This window comes from Pelodiscus sinensis, chromosome 2 (genome assembly GCF_052426305.1).
Source record: "Pelodiscus sinensis isolate ZL-2025 chromosome 2, ASM5242630v1, whole genome shotgun sequence".
Taxonomy (NCBI): domain Eukaryota; kingdom Metazoa; phylum Chordata; order Testudines; family Trionychidae; genus Pelodiscus; species Pelodiscus sinensis.
The window spans coordinates 263,922,282-263,942,587 of record NC_143053.1 but is presented as its reverse complement, the minus strand read 5'-3'; the positions used below and the strand labels follow the sequence as shown (position 1 = coordinate 263,942,587).

The window sequence follows — 20,306 nt, the reverse complement described above, 5'->3', positions numbered from 1 at the left end:
CCACTGGGAGCTTCATCCATGGGGTGCAGTGGATCCCACCCCTGACACCAGTGTGACGGCGCGTTGGGGGTTCCCCGTCTCCTGCACCCCGAAATGGCACAAACAGACTGCACCAGCCAGTGGAATTGAGGGTGGTTTATTGCTCCTCCAGCACAGCGCAGCACAGATGTAATCTGGTTACAGGAACTGGGGCTAAGGGGCCTCAGTGCCCCCCCTTGAGATAGGGGAGTCCCAGCCCCCTCCCCAGCTCCTTATTCCCTGCCGTCCAGCCAGGAACTAACTAACTCTCTTCCAGCCCTGCCCCCCAGCCAGGGCAGCATCCACCTTCCTTTGTTCCTCTCCATGGGGGGTGTCTGGCCACTGGTTCAACAAGTTTGGCCTTACCTCTGCCTAGTGAGGTTTTCCCTGCTGGGTCTTGCTCCAGACAGCAGGGGTCACCACAGCCCAGCAAGTACCCCCACTACGTCACAAAGGGTTCCTGAGCCTCTGGGGGTGAGCGCAGGCTCCAGCGTCCCGAAGGGCCCAGCGCCAGGCTGGCGGACAAGGACAGGAGGCGAAGGGTTCCTGAGTCTCTGGGGGTGAGCGCAGGCTCCAGCGTCCCGAAGGGCCCAGCGCCAGGCTGGCGGACAGGGACAGGAGGCGAAGGCGCAACACACCTGGAACACGAGGCCGCGCTGCCGGTAAAACCAGAGGGAGCCCGGCGAGCGGGCGGTGACATCGCTAATGGGGGGGGGGCTGTGGGGACACTGGTCGCTGCCCCCCGTGGCACCGGGGCCGTTTAACCTGCTCCCAGCCAGGCGGGGCGGGTGGCCCAACGCAAGGGGCCGCGGGAGGCGCTGGGCGCGACTGGCGCTCAGGCCCGGCGGGCGAGCCCCGCTCTGCGAGGGCTGAGACGAGCTGGGAGAGCCCAGCCCCGGCCCCTTCGCCAGCGCCGCAGTGGGGCAGCGAGTGGTTCTCCAGGCCGGCCCAGCGGGCACTGCCCAGGGGAGGGGTGCCCTCGCTGGCAGGGGAGATGCGCATCCCTGGCAGTTCCCAAGAGAACGGAGCTGCCATTGGCCACGCGGCTGGTCCCGAAAGGCCACAGGGAATTTGTTGGGGGGGGATTTTAGGGGGGCGCGGGAATGGGACGGGGACAGTGGTGACCTGTCCCCAAAGGTCAAATGGTTCCTCAGGTAACGGCGCCCCCAGTCGGAGGCTGGCGGCCGCCCCGGGGCCTGCGGGAAGCCGGCTGGCAGACCGAGCCGCTGGGGCCCCTCACGGCTCCGGGCGAGCGGCAGGGGGACTCGCGGCGGCTGTGGCCCGACGGGGCTGCCCGGCGAGCGGCCGTGCCGTGTGCGTAGCGTGTGGGCCCGTGTCTCCGGTGCAAAGGGTCAGTGAGCCAGTCCGGAGTGAACTGGGCACTGGACTCGTGACGGCCGCCGGGGGCCCCAGCCGCTGCGCCTCGCGGGGCAAAGCTCTCAGCATCTCGGGTGACGCTGCACGAGCAGCTGCTCCCCACGGGCGAGCGGGGCTCCAGGGACGCGCCCCGAGCTGGCGGCGGTGCCACGGGCTCACCTGCACTCCCAGCGTGACCCGCTCAGGCGTGGTCCCTGAGGGCCAAGGGGGCCGTTGCCAGGCTGGAAGACTGTAGGGGGGTCACAGGAACCCCCCGAGAGGGCTGACTGGCCCCCACCTCCCGCAGCCTGGTTCAGCCTGTCATGCAGAGACAGGTGCAGCTGGGTGTGTGTGTGAGAATCACCGAGGGAATGGGGGGGGAGGAAAGAGGAAATGGGGGGGAGGAAATGGAGGGTCCCCGGGGGAAATGGAGGGTCCCCGGGGGAAATGGGTGAGGGGAGGAAATGGGGGTCCCTGGGGGACATGGGGGGCCATGGGGGATATGGGGGTCCCCGGGGGAAATGGGGGGTCCCCGGGGGATATGGGGGGCCGCGGGGATATGGGGGGCCGCGGGGGAAATGGGCGAGGGGAGGAAATGGGGGGTCCCCGGAGGAAATGGGGGGTCCCCGGGGATATGGGGGGTCCCCGGGGATATGGGGGGCCGTGGGGGATATGGGGGTCCCCGGGGGAAATGGGGGGTCCCCGGGGGAAATGGGGGGCCGCGGGGGAAATGGGCGAGGGGAGGAAATGGGGGGTCCCCGGAGGAAATGGGGGGTCCCCGGGGATATAGGGGGCCGCGGGGATATGGGGGGCCGCGGGGCGGGGCCCACCTGGTAGCGGAAACAGGGCGAGAGCAGGTAGTTGACCATCTCCTGGTGGAAGACGGGGGTGAGGCTGCCCGAGAGGGGGGGGACGATCCAGACCCAGTCGGCCGGGCACCCGCCCCGCGCCTGCAGCTCGTTCTCCATGTGCTTGACGAAGGACTCGGTGGCCGCGTGATGGTCCACGATGGTCACCTTGGCCACCTGGCCGGGGAGGGAAGGAAGCTGTGGCAGAGCCGGGCGCCCCCCCGGCAGGGAGCCAGGTCACCCCCCCCACACACACACGCACTGGGCAGGGAGCCAGGTCACCCCCCCCCACACACACGCACTGGGCAGGGAGCCAGGTCACCCCCCCACACACACACACGCACTGGGCAGGGAGCCAGGTCACCCCTCCACACACACACACACGCACTGGGCAGGGAGCCAGGTCACCCCTCCACACACACGCACTGGGCAGGGAGCCAGGTCACCCCCCCCCACACACACACGCACTGGGCAGGGAGCCAGGTCACCCCCCCCACACACACACACGCACTGGGCAGGGAGCCAGGTCACCCCCCCCCACACACACGCACTGGGCAGGGAGCCAGGTCACCCCCCCCCACACACACGCACTGGGCAGGGAGCCAGGTCACCCCCCCACACACACACACACGCACTGGGCAGGGAGCCAGGTCACCCCTCCACACACACACACGCACTGGGCAGGGAGCCAGGTCACCCCCCCACACACACACACACGCACTGGGCAGGGAGCCAGGTCACCCCTCCACACACACACACGCACTGGGCAGGGAGCCAGGTCACCCCCCCACACACACACACGCACTGGGCAGGGAGCCAGGTCACCCCTCCACACACACACGCACTGGGCAGGGAGCCAGGTCACCCCCCCCACACACACACACACACTGGGCAGGGAGCCAGGTCACCCCTCCACACACACACGCACTGGGCAGGGAGCCAGGTCACCCCCCCCACACACACACACACTGGGCAGGGAGCCAGGTCACCCCCCCACACACACACACTGGGCAGGGAGCCAGGTCACCCCCCCACACACACACACACTGGGCAGGGAGCCAGGTCACCCCCACACACACACACACACGCACTGGGCAGGGAGCCAGGTCACCCCCCCCACACACACACACACTGGGCAGGGAGCCAGGTCACCCCCCCCCACACACACACACACTGGGGCAGGGACCCAGGTCACCCCCCCCACACACACACACTGGGCAGGGAGCCAGGTCACCCCCCCCACACACACACGCACTGGGCAGGGAGCCAGGTCACCCCCCCCCACACACACACACGCACTGGGCAGGGAGCCAGGTCACCCCCCCCACACACACACACACACTGGGCAGGGAGCCAGGTCACCCCCCCCCACACACACACACGCACTGGGCAGGGAGCCAGGTCACCCCCCGACACACACAGGGCACGCGCACACACAGACACACATACCCTGAGGAGGGAGTCAGGTCACACACACACCCACCCCCCGGGCCAGGAGCCACGACCGTCCCTGTTGCCCACACTGTGCCCGGGTCTGTGCCTGCCCCGCCCTGGCTGGGGGGCCGTCACTCGGTTCAGTTGTGCGTGATTCCTGCTGTCCTGTGCGAACACCTGTGTGCCTCAGTTTCCCTGGGCCCTGCACCGCTCTGGACATGGGGGATTTCGGGGCCTCACAGCGGGGAGCTGCCCCGGCCCAGCAGGTTCACATTGACCCAGGCGCCAGTAACCTGAGCATGGGAGGGGCGGGACCAGGTGACCCCTTTGCCCGGGAGGGGAACACGGGGGGGGGCTGCAGGTCTGGGGCTGGCTGCTGGAGGTGGGGGAAGCTGGGCTGGCTTGGGGGACAGGGCCCTGGCTCTGGGCCCCCCTCTCCCCAGGCTGGGCTGCCTGGCTGCTGCTGGCCTGTCTGTGCCCCTGCGGGCTGGGAGCCCCCGGCTGTGTGGGGGGGCAGGGCCGGGGCTCCCCACCCCGGGGTGACACTGGGCTGCTGTGTGCGCCCAGCCCCCGACAGCGCCTGGCTCCCCCCGCCTCCCCGTACCTGGAAGCTGTGCAGCACGGCCACGTTCACCGCCACGGCCGCCTGGTCCTTCCACAGCGACGAGCTCCTCCGCGTGTCCAGCCCCATGCGCACGGCCACCTCCTGCCGGGGGGAGCGTCACCCGCCCTGCCCCGCCCCCCACGGCCACCGCCTGCCGGGGGGAGCGTCACCCGCCCCGCCCCACCCTCCCCCCCACGGCCACCCCCTGCCGGGGGGAGCGTCACCCGCCCTGCCCCGCCCCCCACGGCCACCGCCTGCCGGGGGGAGCGTCACCCGCCCCGCCCCACCCCCCACGGCCACCTCCTGCCCGGGGGAGCGTCACCCGCCCCGCCCCACCCCCCACGGCCACCTCCTGCCGGGAGGAGCGTCACCCGCCCTGCCCCGCCCCCCACGGCCACCGCCTGCCGGGGGGAGCGTTACCCGCCCTGCCCCGCCCCCCACGGCCACCCCCTGCCGGGGGGAGCGTCACCCGCCCTGCCCCGCCCCCCACGGCCACCTCCTGCCGGGGGGAGCGTCACCCGCCCTGCCCCGCCCCCCACGGCCACCGCCTGCCGGGGGAGCGTCACCCGCCCGCCCCGCCCCCCACGGCCACCCCCTGCCGGGGGGAGCGTCACCCGCCCCGCCCCGCCCCCCACGGCCACCCCCTGCCGGGGGGAGACAGAGGGCAGGGGCGGGGGAGGCATGGGGGGGTTCTGGGGGGACAGGGGGCAGGGGCGAGGGGTCATGGGGGGCAGTGGGGAGACGGGGGGCAGGGGTGGGGGAGGCATGGGGGGGTGGGGGGGTATGGGGGGTGCTGGGGGGACGGGGGGCAGGGGGGAATGGGGGGACGGTGGGAGGACGGGGGCAGGGGTGGGGGGAATGGGGGGCAGTGGGGAGCAGGGGCGGGGGGCATGGGGGGCAGTGGGGGGACGGGGGCAGGGGCGGGGAGAATGGGGGGCGGTGGAGAGCAGGGGCGGGGGTGCATGGGGGGCAGTGGGGGGACGGGGGGCAGGGGGGCATGGGGAGGCGATGGAGGGACGGGGGCAGGGGCGGAGGGGCATGGGGGGCGGTGGGGGAATGGGGGGCAGGAGCGGGGGGAATGGGGGGGCGGTGGGAGGATGGGGCAGGGGTGGGGGGAATGGGGGGCAGTGGGGAGCAGAGGCGGGGGGCATGGGGGGCAGTGGGGGGAGAGGGGGCAGGGGCGGGGGGAATGAGGGGGCGGTGGAGAGCAGGGGCGGGGGGGTGCATGGGGGGCAGTAGGGGAACGGGGGGCAGGGGCGGGAGGGCATGGGGAGGCAGTGGGGGTCGGGGGGCAGGGGCGGGAGGGCATGCGGGGGCGGGGTGGGGGGACGGGGGGCAGGGGCGAGGGGGCATGGGGAGGCGATGGGGGGATGGGGCAGGGGCGGGGGGCATGGGGGGGGCGGTGGGGGGACGGGGCTGGGGCGGGAGAATGGGGGGCGGTGGGGGAACGGGGGCAGGGGCGAGGGGGCATGGGGAGGCGATGGGGGGATGGGGGCAGGGGCGGGGGGCATGGCGGCGGTGGGGGGACGGGGCTGGGGCGGGGGGATGGGGGCGGTGGGGGGACGGGGCAGGGGCGGGGGGAATGGGGGGCGGTGGGGGGACGGGGGCAGGGGCGGGGGGACGGGGCAGGGGCGGGGGAATGGGGGGCAGTGCGGGGGCGGGGCTGGGGGGTACCTGCAGCACGTTGTAGCGGTGGCTGTCGCAGAAGTTCCTCATGCCGATCTCGCTGCCCACGTACCAGCCGTTGAAGGGGGCGGCCGGGAACTGCAGACCCCCGATCTCCAGCAGCATGTTGGCCACGGCGGGCAGCGCGTGCCAGCGCAGGCCCAGCTCCCCGAACCACGCCAGCCTGCGCCCGACACGTCCGTCAGGCCACGCCCGGCCCTGCGCTAACCACTGCGCCCCGCTGCCTTCCAGAGCCAGGGCAGAACCCGGGCGCCTGCCCCCCCCCCCGCGCTAACCACTGCGCCCCGCTGCCTTCCAGAGCCAGGGCAGAACCCGGGCGCCTACCCCCCCCCCGCGCTAACCACTGCGCCCCGCTGCCTTCCAGAGCCAGGGCAGAACCCGGGCGCCTGCCCCCCCCCGCGCTAACCACTGCGCCCCGCTGCCTTCCAGAGCCAGGGCAGAACTCGGGCGCCTGGCCCCCTGCTCTAACCACTGCGCCCCGCTGCCTTCCAGAGCCAGGGCAGAACTCGGGCGCCTGGCCCCCTGCTCTAACCACTGCGCCCCGCTGCCTTCCAGAGCCAGGGCAGAACCCGGGCGCCCGGCCCCCTGCTCTAACCACTGCGCCCCGCTGCCTTCCAGAGCCAGGGCAGAACTCGGGCGCCTGGCCCCCTGCTCTAACCACTGCGCCCCGCTGCCTTCCAGAGCCAGGGCAGAACTCGGGCGCCCGGCCCTGCGCTAACCACTGCGCCCCGCTGCCTTCCAGAGCCAGGGCAGAACCCGGGCGCCCGGCCCTGCGCTAACCACTGCGCCCCGCTGCCTTCCAGAGCAAGGACAGAACCCGGGCGCCCGGCCCCTGCTCTAACCACTGCGCCCCGCTGCCTTCCAGAGCCAGGGCAGAACCCGGGCGCCCGCCCCCCTGCTCTAACCACTGCCTTCCAGAGCCAGGGCAGAACTCGGGCGCCCGGCCCCCTGCTCTAACCACTGCGCCCCGCTGCCTTCCAGAGCCAGGGCAGAACTCGGGCGCCTGGCCCCCTGCTCTAACCACTGCGCCCCGCTGCCTTCCAGAGCCAGGGCAGAACCCGGGCGCCAGGCCCCCTGCTCTAACCACTGCGCCCCGCTGCCTTCCAGAGCCAGGGCAGAACTCGGGCGCCTGGCCCCCTGCGCTAACCACTGCGCCCCGCTGCCTTCCAGAGCCAGGGCAGAACCCGGGCGCCCGGCCCTGCGCTAACCACTGCGCCCCGCTGCCTTCCAGAGCAAGGACAGAACCCGGGCGCCCGGCCCCCTGCTCTAACCACTGCGCCCCGCTGCCTTCCAGAGCCAGGGCAGAACCCGGGCGCCCGCCCCCCTGCTCTAACCACTGCGCCCCGCTGCCTTCCAGAGCAAGGACAGAACCCGGGCGCCCGGCCCCCCTGCACTAACCACTGCGCCCCGCTGCCTTCCAGAGCCAGGGCAGAACCCGGGCGCCCGGCCCCCTGCACTAACCACTGCGCCCCGCTGCCTTCCAGAGCCAGGACAGAACCCGGGCGCCCGGCCCCCTGCGCTAACCACTGCGCCCCGCTGCCTTCCAGAGCCAGGACAGAACTCGGGCGCCCGGCCCCCCTGCTCTAACCACTGCGCCCCGCTGCCTTCCAGAGCCAGGGCAGAACCCGGGCACCCGGCCCTGCTCTAACCACTGCGCCCCGCTGCCTTCCAGAGCCAGGGCAGAACCCGGGCGCCCGGCCCCCTGCACTAACCACTGCGCCCCGCTGCCTTCCAGAGCCAGGACAGAACCCGGGCGCCCGGCCCCCTGCGCTAACCACTGCGCCCCGCTGCCTTCCAGAGCCAGGACAGAACTCGGGCGCCCGGCCCCCCTGCTCTAACCACTGCGCCCCGCTGCCTTCCAGAGCCAGGGCAGAACCCGGGCACCCGGCCCTGCTCTAACCACTGCGCCCCGCTGCCTTCCAGAGCCAGGGCAGAACCCGGGCGCCCGGCCCCCTGCACTAACCACTGCGCCCCGCTGCCTTCCAGAGCCAGGACAGAACCCGGGCGCCCGGCCCTGCGCTAACCACTGCGCCCCGCTGCCTTCCAGAGCCAGGGCAGAACCCGGGCGCCCGGCCCCCTGCACTAACCACTGCGCCCCGCTGCCTTCCAGAGCCAGGGCAGAACTCGGGCGCCCGGCCCCCTGCTCTCACCACTGCGCCCCGCTGCCTTCCAGAGCCAGGGCAGAACCCGGGCGCCCGGCCCTGCGCTAACCACTGCGCCCCGCTGCCTTCCAGAGCCAGGGCAGAACCCGGGCGCCCGGCCCCCTGCGCTAACCACTGCGCCCCGCTGCCTTCCAGAGCCAGGGCAGAACCCGGGCGCCTGGCCCCCTGCGCTAACCACTGCGCCCCGCTGCCTTCCAGAGCCAGGGCAGAACCCGGGCGCCCGGCCCCCTGCGCTAACCACTGCGCCCCGCTGCCTTCCAGAGCCAGGACAGAACCCGGGCGCCTGGCCCCCTGCTCTAACCACTGCGCCCCGCTGCCTTCCAGAGCCAGGACAGAACCCGGGCGCCCGGCCCCCTGCTCTAACCACTGCGCCCCGCTGCCTTCCAGAGCCAGGACAGAACCCGGGCGCCCGGCCCCCTGCTCTAACCACTGCGCCCCGCTGCCTTCCAGAGCCAGGACAGAACCCGGGCGCCCGGCCCCCTGCACTAACCACTGCGCCCCGCTGCCTTCCAGAGCCAGGACAGAACTCGGGCGCCCGGCCCCCTGCACTAACCACTGCGCCCCGCTGCCTTCCAGAGCCAGGGCAGAACCCGGGCGCCCGGCCCTGCGCTAACCACTGCGCCCCGCTGCCTTCCAGAGCCAGGGCAGAACCCGGGCGCCCGGCCCCTGCTCTAACCACTGCGCCCCGCTGCCTTCCAGAGCCAGGGCAGAACCCGGGCACCCGGCCCCCTGCACTAACCACTGCGCCCCGCTGCCTTCCAGAGCCAGGGCAGAACCCGGGCACCCGGCCCCCTGCACTAACCACTGCGCCCCGCTGCCTTCCAGAGCCAGGGCAGAACCCGGGCGCCCGGCCCTGCTCTAACCACTGCGCCCCGCTGCCTTCCAGAGCCAGGGCAGAACCCGGGCGCCTGGCCCCCTGCACTAACCACTGCGCCCCGCTGCCTTCCAGAGCCAGGACAGAACCCGGGCGCCTGGCCCCCTGCACTAACCACTGCGCCCCGCTGCCTTCCAGAGCCAGGGCAGAACTCGGGCGCCTGGCCCCCTGCTCTAACCACTGCGCCCCGCTGCCTTCCAGAGCCAGGGCAGAACCCGGGCGCCTGGCCCCCTGCACTAACCACTGCGCCCCGCTGCCTTCCAGAGCCAGGGCAGAACCCGGGCGCCTGGCCCCCTGCACTAACCACTGCGCCCCGCTGCCTTCCAGAGCCAGGACAGAACCCGGGCGCCTGGCCCCCTGCACTAACCACTGCGCCCCGCTGCCTTCCAGAGCCAGGACAGAACCCGGGCGCCTGGCCCCCTGCGCTAACCACTGCGCCCCGCTGCCTTCCAGAGCCAGGACAGAACCCGGGCACCCGGCCCCCTGCTCTAACCACTGCGCCCCGCTGCCTTCCAGAGCCAGGACAGAACCCGGGCGCCTGGCCCCCCTGCTCTAACCACTGCGCCCCGCTGCCTTCCAGAGCCAGGACAGAACCCGGGCGCCCGGCCCCTGCTCTAACCACTGCGCCCCGCTGCCTTCCAGAGCCAGGGCAGAACTCGGGCGCCCGGCCCCCTGCTCTAACCACTGCGCCCCGCTGCCTTCCAGAGCCAGGGCAGAACCCGGGCACCCGGCCCTGCGCTAACCACTGCGCCCCGCTGCCTTCCAGAGCCAGGGCAGAACCCGGGCGCCTGGCCCCTGCTCTAACCACTGCGCCCCGCTGCCTTCCAGAGCCAGGGCAGAACTCGGGCGCCTGGTCCCCTGCTCTAACCACTGCGCCCCGCTGCCTTCCAGAGCCAGGGCAGAACTCGGGCGCCCGGCCCTGCGCTAACCACTGCGCCCCGCTGCCTTCCAGAGCCAGGACAGAACTCGGGCGCCCGGCCCTGCGCTAACCACTGCGCCCCGCTGCCTTCCAGAGCCAGGGCAGAACTCGGGCGCCCGGCCCTGCGCTAACCACTGCGCCCCGCTGCCTTCCAGAGCCAGGACAGAACCCGGGCGCCTGGCCCCCTGCTCTAACCACTGCGCCCCGCTGCCTTCCAGAGCCAGGGCAGAACTCGGGCGCCAGGCCCCCTGCTCTATCCACTGCGCCCCGCTGCCTTCCAGAGCCAGGGCAGAACTCGGGCGCCCGGCCCTGCGCTAACCACTGCGCCCCGCTGCCTTCCAGAGCCAGGGCAGAACCCGGGCGCCTGGCCCCCTGCACTAACCACTGCGCCCCGCTGCCTTCCAGAGCCAGGGCAGAACCCGGGCGCCTGGCCCCCTGCGCTAACCACTGCGCCCCGCTGCCTTCCAGAGCCAGGACAGAACCCGGGCGCCCGGCCCCCTGCGCTAACCACTGCGCCCCGCTGCCTTCCAGAGCCAGGACAGAACTCGGGCGCCCGGCCCCCTGCACTAACCACTGCGCCCCGCTGCCTTCCAGAGCCAGGGCAGAACCCGGGCGCCCGGCCCTGCGCTAACCACTGCGCCCCGCTGCCTTCCAGAGCCAGGGCAGAACCCGGGCGCCCGGCCCCCTGCTCTAACCACTGCGCCCCACTGCCTTCCAGAGCCAGGGCAGAACCCGGGCGCCCGGCCCCCTGCTCTAACCACTAGACCTGGCCCCCTCCCTGCCCCGCTGCCTAGGACCCCCTTGCCATGGCTGAGCGCGGGGCCTCGGGGGGAGGGCCGTCTGGCGGCTTTGGGCCGTTTCGGGGCGCGGGACGGCGGAGCCGCTCACACGGGCCTGTCGCAGGGATCAGCCCGGCTCGGCGCAGGCCCAGCTGCAGGACTCGCGTCGGGATCCACGCGGGTCCAAACAGGCTCCCCGGCGGCACAGCGGGGGGCTGAGGCCGCTCCCCCCTCTCCTGGCCCCGGCCGCAGGTTCCCAGCCACGGGGGGCGGCGCTAGCGCCTGGGGCGGGGCAGGGAGACTGGGTGCTCCCCCACTAGGAGCCAGGCCTGGCGGCCACTTCTGGGGTGCAGCGCAGTCTGGGGGCCAGCCAGGCAGGGAGCTGCCTTCGCCCCCGGCCCAGCGCTGGGTCCCGCCCAGTCATCCAAAGCCCCTGGGCTGCCGAGTCAGGCCATGCCCTGAGCCCAGCAGGGACCACCCCGCCCCCAGGAGAGGGGCAGGAGAGAGGTCCTCCAGGCAGGCTCTGCTGCAGCCAGTCAGGGCCCAGCAGGCAGCTATAAACGCAGCAGCAGGGGCGAGGCCGGCAGTTCGGTGCTGGAACGGGACCCGGGCAGGACGGGGGGGGGCCGGGCTGAGACCCAGGCCCGGTGGCTGCAGAGGGGGCAGGGGGCGGGGCAGGCTGTGCCAAGAACTGGGCCCCAGAGCGAGAGGGCTGCGTGGGGCGGTGTCCTGGGCAGGGGCCCAGGCAGCAGCGCGGCTGCTACTTGGGGGGTCCCAGGGGAGCGGGCGGGCCTGGGTCCCCACAGCCCCAGCAAGGGGGCGAGGAGACGTGGCTGGGCTGAAAGTGCAGACGCGCCCTGGCCACAAGGGGGCGCTCGCAGGAGAGTGACCCCTTTACAGCGCCTCCGGGGAGCCCCCCAGCATCCCCCCATGCCCAGCGCTGCCCCCCAGCATCCCCCCCATGCCCAGCGCTGCCCCCCAGCATCCCCCCCATGCCCAGCACTGCCCCCCAGCATCCCCCCATGCCCAGAGCTCCTGGGGCCCCACCCGTCCAGCTGCCCAAGGGGCCTGCAGCTCCTGGCTGCGAGACAGGGAGTGTCCTGGCCCTGCCCCCCCCCGGCGGTGCTCACGGGGGGTCCCCCCGGCGGTGCTCACGGGGGGTCCCCCCACCCCCCGGGCGGTGCTCACGGGGGGTCCCCCCACCCCCCCGGCGGTGCTCACGTGGGGTCCCCCCACCCCCCCGGCGGTGCTCACGTGGGGTCCCCCCACCCCCCGGGCGGTGCTCACGGGGGGTCCCCCCACCCCCCCGGCGGTGCTCACGTGGGGTCCCCCCACCCCCCCGGCGGTGCTCACGGGGGTCCCCCCGGGCGGTGCTCACGGGGGGTCCCCCCACCCCCCCGGCGGTGCTCACGTGGGGTCCCCCCCGGGCGGTGCTCACGGGGGGTCCCCCCACCCCCCCGGCGGTGCTCACGTGGGGTGCTGGATGGGCACCTCCAGGACCAGCTCGGGCGGCAGGGGGAAGAGCTCCGGGGGCTCATCAGGCGCCTGCAGCAGCAGGGGGAGGACGTCGAAGCGGCCGTGCCCAGGGGTCCAGCCGTGCTGCACACAGAGCTGCAAGGGCACCGGCAGTGAACACGGCGGGGGCGGGGGCGGGGCAGGAGGCGGGGGGCGTGTGGGGGGAGGCCCAGGCTCAGTGAGGAGCGCGGGGGGAGGCCCAGGCTGGGGGAGGAGCGCTGGGGGGGGGCACTGGGGCAGGAGGGGGGTGCCGCGCTGGGGGAGGCCCAGGCTGGGGGAGGGGCACTGGGGGGCACTGGGGCAGGAGGGGGGTGCCGCGCTGGGGGAGGCCCAGGCTGGGGGAGGGGTGCTGGGGGCACTGGGGCAGGAGGGGTGTGCCGCACTGGGGGGAGCGGAGGGGGGGCCGCGCTGGGGGAGGGGCGCTGGGGGGGCACTGGGGCAGGAGGGGTGTGCCGCACTGGGGGGGCGGTTGGGGGGCCGCGCTGGGGGAGGGGCGCTGGGGCAGGAGGGGGGGCCGCTGGGGCAGGAGGGGTGTGCCGCACTGGGGGAGGAGCGCTGGGGGGCCGGAGGGGTGTGCCGCACTGGGGGGGCGGTTGGGGGGCCGCGCTGGGGGAGGGGCGCTGGGGCAGGAGGGGGGGCCGGAGGGGGGTCGCTGGGACAGGAGGGGTGTGCCGCACTGGGGGAGGGGCGCTGGGGGGCCGGAGGGGTGTGCCGCACTGGGGGGGCGGTTGGGGGGCCGCGCTGGGGGAGGGGCGCTGGGGCAGGAGGGGGGGCCGGAGGGGGGGTCGCTGGGACAGGAGGGGTGTGCCGCACTGGGGGAGGGGCGCTGGGGGGCCGGAGGGGTGTGCCGCACTGGGGGGGCGGTTGGGGGGCCGCGCTGGGGGAGGGGCGCTGGGGCAGGAGGGGGGGCCGGAGGGGGGTCGCTGGGACAGGAGGGGTGTGCCGCACTGGGGGAGGGGCGCTGGGGGGCCGGAGGGGTGTGCCGCACTGGGGGGGCGGAGGGGGGGCCGCGCTGGGGGAGGGGCCCCCGCTGCACCCACCTCGGTGATGTCGGCGTTGGCCGGGTCGCCCAGCACCGAGCCGTCGGGCTGCCGGTACCCGGCGTAGCGGACCAGCTGGCTGTTCCAGATGCGGAAGTCGCCCCGGCCGGGCACCCGCTGTGGGAAGATGGTGATGGCCGACCTGCCGGAAAGGCGGGGGGGGGGGTCCAGTGAGTGTGGGTGTCCCCCCGGGAGTGGTCCTGAGGGGCGGGTGGCCCAATGGAGTGTGGGCTGGGGTGGACCCAGGAGAGCCGGGGGGCCTAGGAGTGAGGTGGTGGCTCTGGGTGGGGTGTGGGCCCGGGCAGGGGGGGGCTCCGTGGGGTGGTTCAGCGGGGGCCCGTGGGGGTGGTTTTGTGGGGGAGGCGGGGCCCCGTGGGGGCGGTTCCCCGGGGGGGCTGTGGCGGGGGGCCCCGTGGGGGCGGTTCCCCGGGGGGGCTGTGGCGGGGGGCCGTGTGGGGGCGGTTCCCCGGGGGGGCTGTGGTGGGGGGCCGTGTGGGGGCGGTTCCCCGGGGGGGCTGTGGCGGGGGGCCCCGTGGGGGCGGTTCCCTGGGGGGGCTGTGGCGGGGGGCCCCGTGGGGGCGGTTCCCCGGGGGGCTGTGGCGGGGGGCCCCGTGGGGGCGGTTCCCCGGGGGGCTGTGGCGGGGGGCCCCGTGGGGGCGGTTCCCCGGGGGGGCTGTGGCGGGGGGCCCCGTGGGGGCGGTTCCCCGGGGGGGGCCGTGGCGGGGGGCCCCGTGGGGGCGGTTCCCCGGGGGGCTGTGGCAGGGGGCCGTGTGGGGGCGGTTCCCCGGGGGGGCTGTGGCGGGGGGCCGTGTGGGGGCGGTTCCCCGGGGGGGCTGTGGTGGGGGGCCCTGTGGGGGCGGTTCCCCGGGGGGCTGTGGCGGGGGGCCCCGTGGGGGCGGTTCCCCGGGGGGCTGTGGCGGGGGGCCCCGTGGGGGCGGGTCCGCAGCGTCTCACCGGAGGTTGCCGCGGTTGGTGGCGTACTGCAGGTGGGTGCAGAGGAAGCCGAACATCTCCTGGACACTGGAGCAGTCGCGGGCGTCAAACACCTGGGGGGGCAGCAGTGAGCGGCAGCCCTAACCCCTAGGCCGCGCTGTCCCCGCTGAGGAGTGCTGTTCTCCTCTGGTCCTGGGAGGGGGAGGGGGCCCCTGGGTGCTCTGTCTGGGAGAAGGGGGCCCCTGTCCAGGGGGGCCTGTCGGGGGGCTGGAGCAGAGGGGCCCTGTGGGGCACTGCCCCGCTAACCCGGCCCACCTGCAGCTTGCTCCACTGGATGCGGCCCAGGCAGCGGGCGGCGTTGCGCCAGGCCTGCTTGGCCCCGAAGATCAGCTCCGGCTCCAGCAGCTGGTAGGTGCCCGTGGCCTGGATCTCCTGCTCCACGTCCTGCAGCCGCTGCACGTGGGCCCTGGAGTCCGCCCTGGGGGAGAGCCGGCTGTCAGCCCCCCCCCAGCCAGGGGGACTCTCCGGTGGCAGGTAGAGGAGAAAGGCTGTCAGCCCCCCCCCCCCAGCCAGGGGGACTCTCCGGCGGCAGGTAGAGGAGAAGGGCTGTTGGGTCCCCCCCCCCCAGCCAGGGGGACTCTCCGGCGGCAGGTAGAGGAGAAGGGCTGTTGGGTCCCCCCCCCCCCAGCCAGGGGGACTCTCCGATGGCAGGTAGAGGAGAAGGGCTGTCAGCCCCCCCCCCCCCCCCAGCCAGGGGGACTCTCCGGCGGCAGGTAGAGGAGAAGGGCTGTCAGCCCCCCCCCCCCCCCCAGCCAGGGGGATTCTCCGGCGGCAGGTAGAGGAGAAGGGCTGTCAGCCCCCCCCCCCCTCCCAGCCAGGGGGACTCTCCGAAGGCAGGTAGAGGAGAAGGGCTGTCAGCCCCCCCCCCCCTCCCAGCCAGGGGGACTCTCCGGCGGCAGGTAGAGGAGAAGGGCTGTCAGCCCCCCCCCCCTCCCAGCCAGGGGACTCTCCGGCGGCAGGTAGAGGAGAAGGGCTGTCAGCCCCCCCCCCCTCCCAGCCAGGGGGACTCTCCGGTGGCAGGTAGAGGAGAAGGGCTGTCAGCCCCCCCTCTGCCAGGGGGACTCTCCGGTGGCAGGTAGAGGAGAAGGGCTGTCCAGTCCCCGGCACACGGCGCAGCCCAGACTTGCTGTGACAGGGACCCGGGGCAGCCGCTTCTGATCCTCTCGGGGCCCCGCCCCCTTCCTGCTCTAAGCCCCCCACCCTAACCCAGCTGGGACCCCCAGACACCCTCCCCAGCCTGCAGTCCACAGTCCTTATCTCCTGTGCCTGGCCCTCAGGTGTGAGGCTGACCCCAATTCAGCAGAGTCCCCCCCCCCCAGACAGTGCGGCAGCCCAGGGAAACTGAGGCACGCAGGGTCACCCCGGAGCGGCCCAGCCAGTCGGATCCCTCACAGCGCCAAGCACCCGCAGCACGTTCAGTCCCTGCTGCGTCACCCGCCCAGCACGACGCTGCCTTGGCCGAGGGGCTGGGCTGGCTGCGTCCCACGCAGGGAGGGTCACACTTGGGTGCAGGGCTCCCGGCCCCCCACGCGACCAGCTGGCCTGCAGCCCAGCCCTGCTCCAGTCCTTCCTGGGGACCCCCGACCCTGCACCCCGTCCGCAGCACGAGGTGACCCCGCCGGGCAGTAGGAGAGAGAGGGGCTATTGCTGCTCCGGGATAGGCCGTGGGAGGATAGGCCCACAGCCCTAGCTCCCCTGGGGGAAGGGGTTGCAGGCCCCTGAGCCCCCTACACGGGTTAGTCTGATCCCTCCATGATTCCCCACGCTCGGACTGCCCCACTCCCAGCCCTGCCCACCAGCCTGGTGCCCATCCCCCCCCTCCCTTTGTCTCCCCCCTCGGAAGAGCCTTGTTATCTGCTCCGGCTGGGACTAGGTGTCTGAGCCGATCCACATGTAAAAGAAGAAATGGCCACGAGTCAGCTGTGAGGAAGGGCAAAACCCACCCTGCGGGCCAACACGCCAGTCTCCCTGGGCACAGAAAAGCAGCCACCCGGGACCAGCGCACCAGCCCCAGGCTCAGAGCCAGCGCAGAGCTGCGGTTCAGCTGCGGGTCTGACACGGGCTGCGTCTGGGCTGGCGGGACGCTTCCCACAAGCGAATCTCGCAGCCAAGCGTCCTGCCAGTCAGACGCTATTGCCCAAGAACGTCCCGGTCGCCATTTCGCCGCCAGGGCCTTCTGCGCAGAACAGCAGCGCGGTGTCTCCGTGGCCCTGCGCTAGGGGCGGGCGCAGCGCAGAGCAGTGACAATCGTACAGGAGGGGTCGGTGCTTCTGCGCAGAACAGCAGCGCGGTGTCTCCGTGGTCCCCGCGCTAGGGGCGGGCGCAGCGCAGCGTTTGCACAGAGCAGTGACAATCGTACAGGAGGGGTCGGTGCTTCTGCGCAGAACAGCAGCGCGGTGTCTCCGTGGCCCTGCGCTAGGGGCGGGCGCAGCGCAGCGTTTGCACAGAGCAGTGACAATCGTACAGGAGGGGTCGGTGCTTCTGCGCAGAACAGCAGCGCGGTGTCTCCGTGGCCCTGCGCTAGGGGCGGGCGCAGCGCAGCGTTTGCACAGAGCAGTGACAATCGTACAGGAGGGGTCGGTGCTTCTGCGCAGAACAGCAGCGCGGTGCCTCCGTGGCCCTGCGCTAGGGGCGGGCGCAGCGCAGAGCAGTGACAATCGTACAGGAGGGGTCGGTGCTTCTGCGCAGAACAGCAGCGCGGTGCCTCCGTGGCCCCTGCGCTAGGGGCGGGCGCAGCGCAGCGTTTGCACAGAGCAGTGACAATCGTACAGGAGGGGTCGGTGCTTCTGCGCAGAACAGCAGCGCGGTGCCTCCGTGTCCCCGCGCTAGGGGCGGGCGCAGCGCAGCGTTTGCACAGAGCAGTGACAATCGTACAGGAGGGGTCGGTGCTTCTGCGCAGAACAGCAGCGCGGTGTCTCCGTGGTCCCTGCGCTAGGGGCGGGCGCAGCGCAGCGTTTGCACAGAGCAGTGACAATCGTACAGGAGGGGTCGGTGCTTCTGCGCAGAACAGCAGCGCGGTGTCTCCGTGGCCCTGCGCTAGGGGCGGGCGCAGCGCAGCGTTTGCACAGAGCAGTGACAATCGTACAGGAGGGGTCGGTGCTTCTGCGCAGAACAGCAGCGCGGTGTCTCCGTGGTCCCTGCGCTAGGGGCGGGCGCAGCGCAGCGCAGTGACAATCGTACAGGAGGGGTCGGTGCTTCTGCGCAGAACAGCAGCGCGGTGTCTCCGTGGTCCCTGCGCTAGGGGCGGGCGCAGCGCAGCGTTTGCACAGAGCAGTGACAATCGTACAGGAGGGGTCGGTGCTTCTGCGCAGAACAGCAGCGCGGTGTCTCCGTGGTCCCGCGCTAGGGGCGGGTGCAGCGCAGCGTTTGCACAGAGCAGTGACAATCGTACAGGAGGGGTCGGTGCTTCTGTGCAGAACAGCAGCGCGGTGTCTCCGTGGTCCCGCGCTAGGGGCGGGCGCAGCGCAGCGTTTGCACAGAGCAGTGACAATCTCACAGGAGGGGTCGATGCTTCTGCGCAGAACAGCAGCGCGGTGTCTCCGTGGCCCTGCGCTAGGGGCGGGCGCAGCGCAGCGTTTGCACAGAGCAGTGACAATCGTACAGGAGGGGTAGGTGCTTCTGCGCAGAACAGCAGTGCGGTGTCTCCGTGGCCCTGCGCTAGGGGCGGGCGCAGCGCAGCGTTTGCACAGAGCAGTGACAATCGTACAGGAGGGGTCGGTGCTTCTGCGCAGAACAGCAGCGCGGTGCCTCCGTGGCCCCTGCGCTAGGGGCGGGCGCAGCGCAGCGTTTGCACAGAGCAGTGACAATCGTACAGGAGGGGTCGGTGCTTCTGCGCAGAACAGCAGCGCGGTGCCTCCGTGTCCCCGCGCTAGGGGCGGGCGCAGCGCAGCGTTTGCACAGAGCAGTGACAATCGTACAGGAGGGGTCGGTGCTTCTGCGCAGAACAGCAGCGCGGTGTCTCCGTGGTCCCTGCGCTAGGGGCGGGCGCAGCGCAGCGTTTGCACAGAGCAGTGACAATCGTACAGGAGGGGTCGGTGCTTCTGCGCAGAACAGCAGCGCGGTGTCTCCGTGGCCCTGCGCTAGGGGCGGGCGCAGCGCAGCGTTTGCACAGAGCAGTGACAATCGTACAGGAGGGGTCGGTGCTTCTGCGCAGAACAGCAGCGCGGTGTCTCCGTGGTCCCTGCGCTAGGGGCGGGCGCAGCGCAGCGCAGTGACAATCGTACAGGAGGGGTCGGTGCTTCTGCGCAGAACAGCAGCGCGGTGTCTCCGTGGTCCCTGCGCTAGGGGCGGGCGCAGCGCAGCGTTTGCACAGAGCAGTGACAATCGTACAGGAGGGGTCGGTGCTTCTGCGCAGAACAGCAGCGCGGTGTCTCCGTGGTCCCGCGCTAGGGGCGGGTGCAGCGCAGCGTTTGCACAGAGCAGTGACAATCGTACAGGAGGGGTCGGTGCTTCTGTGCAGAACAGCAGCGCGGTGTCTCCGTGGTCCCGCGCTAGGGGCGGGCGCAGCGCAGCGTTTGCACAGAGCAGTGACAATCTCACAGGAGGGGTCGATGCTTCTGCGCAGAACAGCAGCGCGGTGTCTCCGTGGCCCTGCGCTAGGGGCGGGCGCAGCGCAGCGTTTGCACAGAGCAGTGACAATCGTACAGGAGGGGTAGGTGCTTCTGCGCAGAACAGCAGCGGGGTGTCTCCGTGGCCCTGCGCTAGGGGCGGGCGCAGCGCAGCGTTTGCACAGAGCAGTGACAATCTCACAGGAGGGGTCGATGCTTCTGCGCAGAACAGCAGCGCGGTGTCTCCGTGGCCCTGCGCTAGGGGCGGGCGCAGCGCAGCGTTTGCACAGAGCAGTGACAATCGTACAGGAGGGGTCGGTGCTTCTGCGCAGAACAGCAGCGCGGTGCCTCCGTGGCCCTGCGCTAGGGGCGGGCGCAGCGCAGCGTTTGCACAGAGCAGTGACAATCGTACAGGAGGGGTCGGTGCTTCTGCGCAGAACAGCAGCGCGGTGCCTCCGTGGCCCTGCGCTAGGGGCGGGCGCAGCGCAGAGCAGTGACAATCGTACAGGAGGGGTCGGTGCTTCTGCGCAGAACAGCAGCGCGGTGCCTCCGTGGCCCTGCGCTAGGGGCGGGCGCAGCGCAGCGTTTGCACAGAGCAGTGACAATCGTACAGGAGGGGTCGGTGCTTCTGCGCAGAACAGCAGCGCGGTGTCTCCGTGGTCCCTGCGCTAGGGGCGGGTGCAGCGCAGCGTTTGCACAGAGCAGTGACAATCGTACAGGAGGGGTCGGTGCTTCTGCGCAGAACAGCAGCGCGGTGTCTCCGTGGCCCTGCGCTAGGGGCGGGCGCAGCGCAGCGTTTGCACAGAGCAGTGACAATCGTACAGGAGGGGTAGGTGCTTCTGCGCAGAACAGCAGCGCGGTGTCTCCGTGGCCCTGCGCTAGGGGCGGGCGCAGCGCAGCGTTTGCACAGAGCAGTGACAATCGTACAGGAGGGGTCGGTGCTTCTGCGCAGAACAGCAGCGCGGTGCCTCCGTGGCCCTGCGCTAGGGGCGGGCGCAGCGCAGCGTTTGCACAGAGCAGTGACAATCTCACAGGAGGCGTCGGTGCTTCTGCGCAGAACAGCAGCGCGGTGTCTCCGTGGTCCCTGCGCTAGGGGCGGGCGCAGCGCAGCGCAGTGACAATCGTACAGGAGGGGTCGGTGCTTCTGCGCAGAACAGCAGCGCGGTGTCTCCGTGGCCCTGCGCTAGGGGCGGGCGCAGCGCAGCGTTTGCACAGAGCAGTGACAATCGTACAGGAGGGGTCGGTGCTTCTGCGCAGAACAGCAGCGCGGTGTCTCCGTGGCCCTGCGCTAGGGGCGGGCGCAGCGCAGCGCAGTGACAATCGTACAGGAGGGGTCGGTGCTTCTGCGCAGAACAGCAGCGCGGTGTCTCCGTGGTCCCTGCGCTAGGGGCGGGCGCAGCGCAGCGTTTGCACAGAGCAGTGACAATCGTACAGGAGGGGTCGGTGCTTCTGCGCAGAACAGCAGCGCGGTGTCTCCGTGGTCCCTGCGCTAGGGGCGGGCGCAGCGCAGCGTTTGCACAGAGCAGTGACA

General features: G+C 72.5%; 1 protein-coding gene across 2 annotated transcripts in view; it reads right to left on the bottom strand.

Annotated features, from left to right (window-relative positions):
* The window catches only part of NOS3 (nitric oxide synthase 3), an 89,770-nt gene that overhangs the window by 54,179 nt on the left and 15,285 nt on the right, over window positions 1-20,306 (bottom strand). For both annotated transcript variants that reach the window (XM_089776861.1, XM_089776860.1), the window contains exons 4-10: window positions 14,484-14,646; window positions 14,190-14,281; window positions 13,236-13,377; window positions 12,152-12,291; window positions 5,935-6,109; window positions 4,261-4,362; window positions 2,205-2,399 (exon numbers count right to left, since the gene is read on the bottom strand). In XM_089776861.1, the coding sequence (XP_089632987.1) occupies window positions 2,205-2,399; window positions 4,261-4,362; window positions 5,935-6,109; window positions 12,152-12,291; window positions 13,236-13,377; window positions 14,190-14,281; window positions 14,484-14,646 (1,009 nt within the window). The remainder of the gene's footprint in view (window positions 1-2,204; window positions 2,400-4,260; window positions 4,363-5,934; window positions 6,110-12,151; window positions 12,292-13,235; window positions 13,378-14,189; window positions 14,282-14,483; window positions 14,647-20,306) is intronic.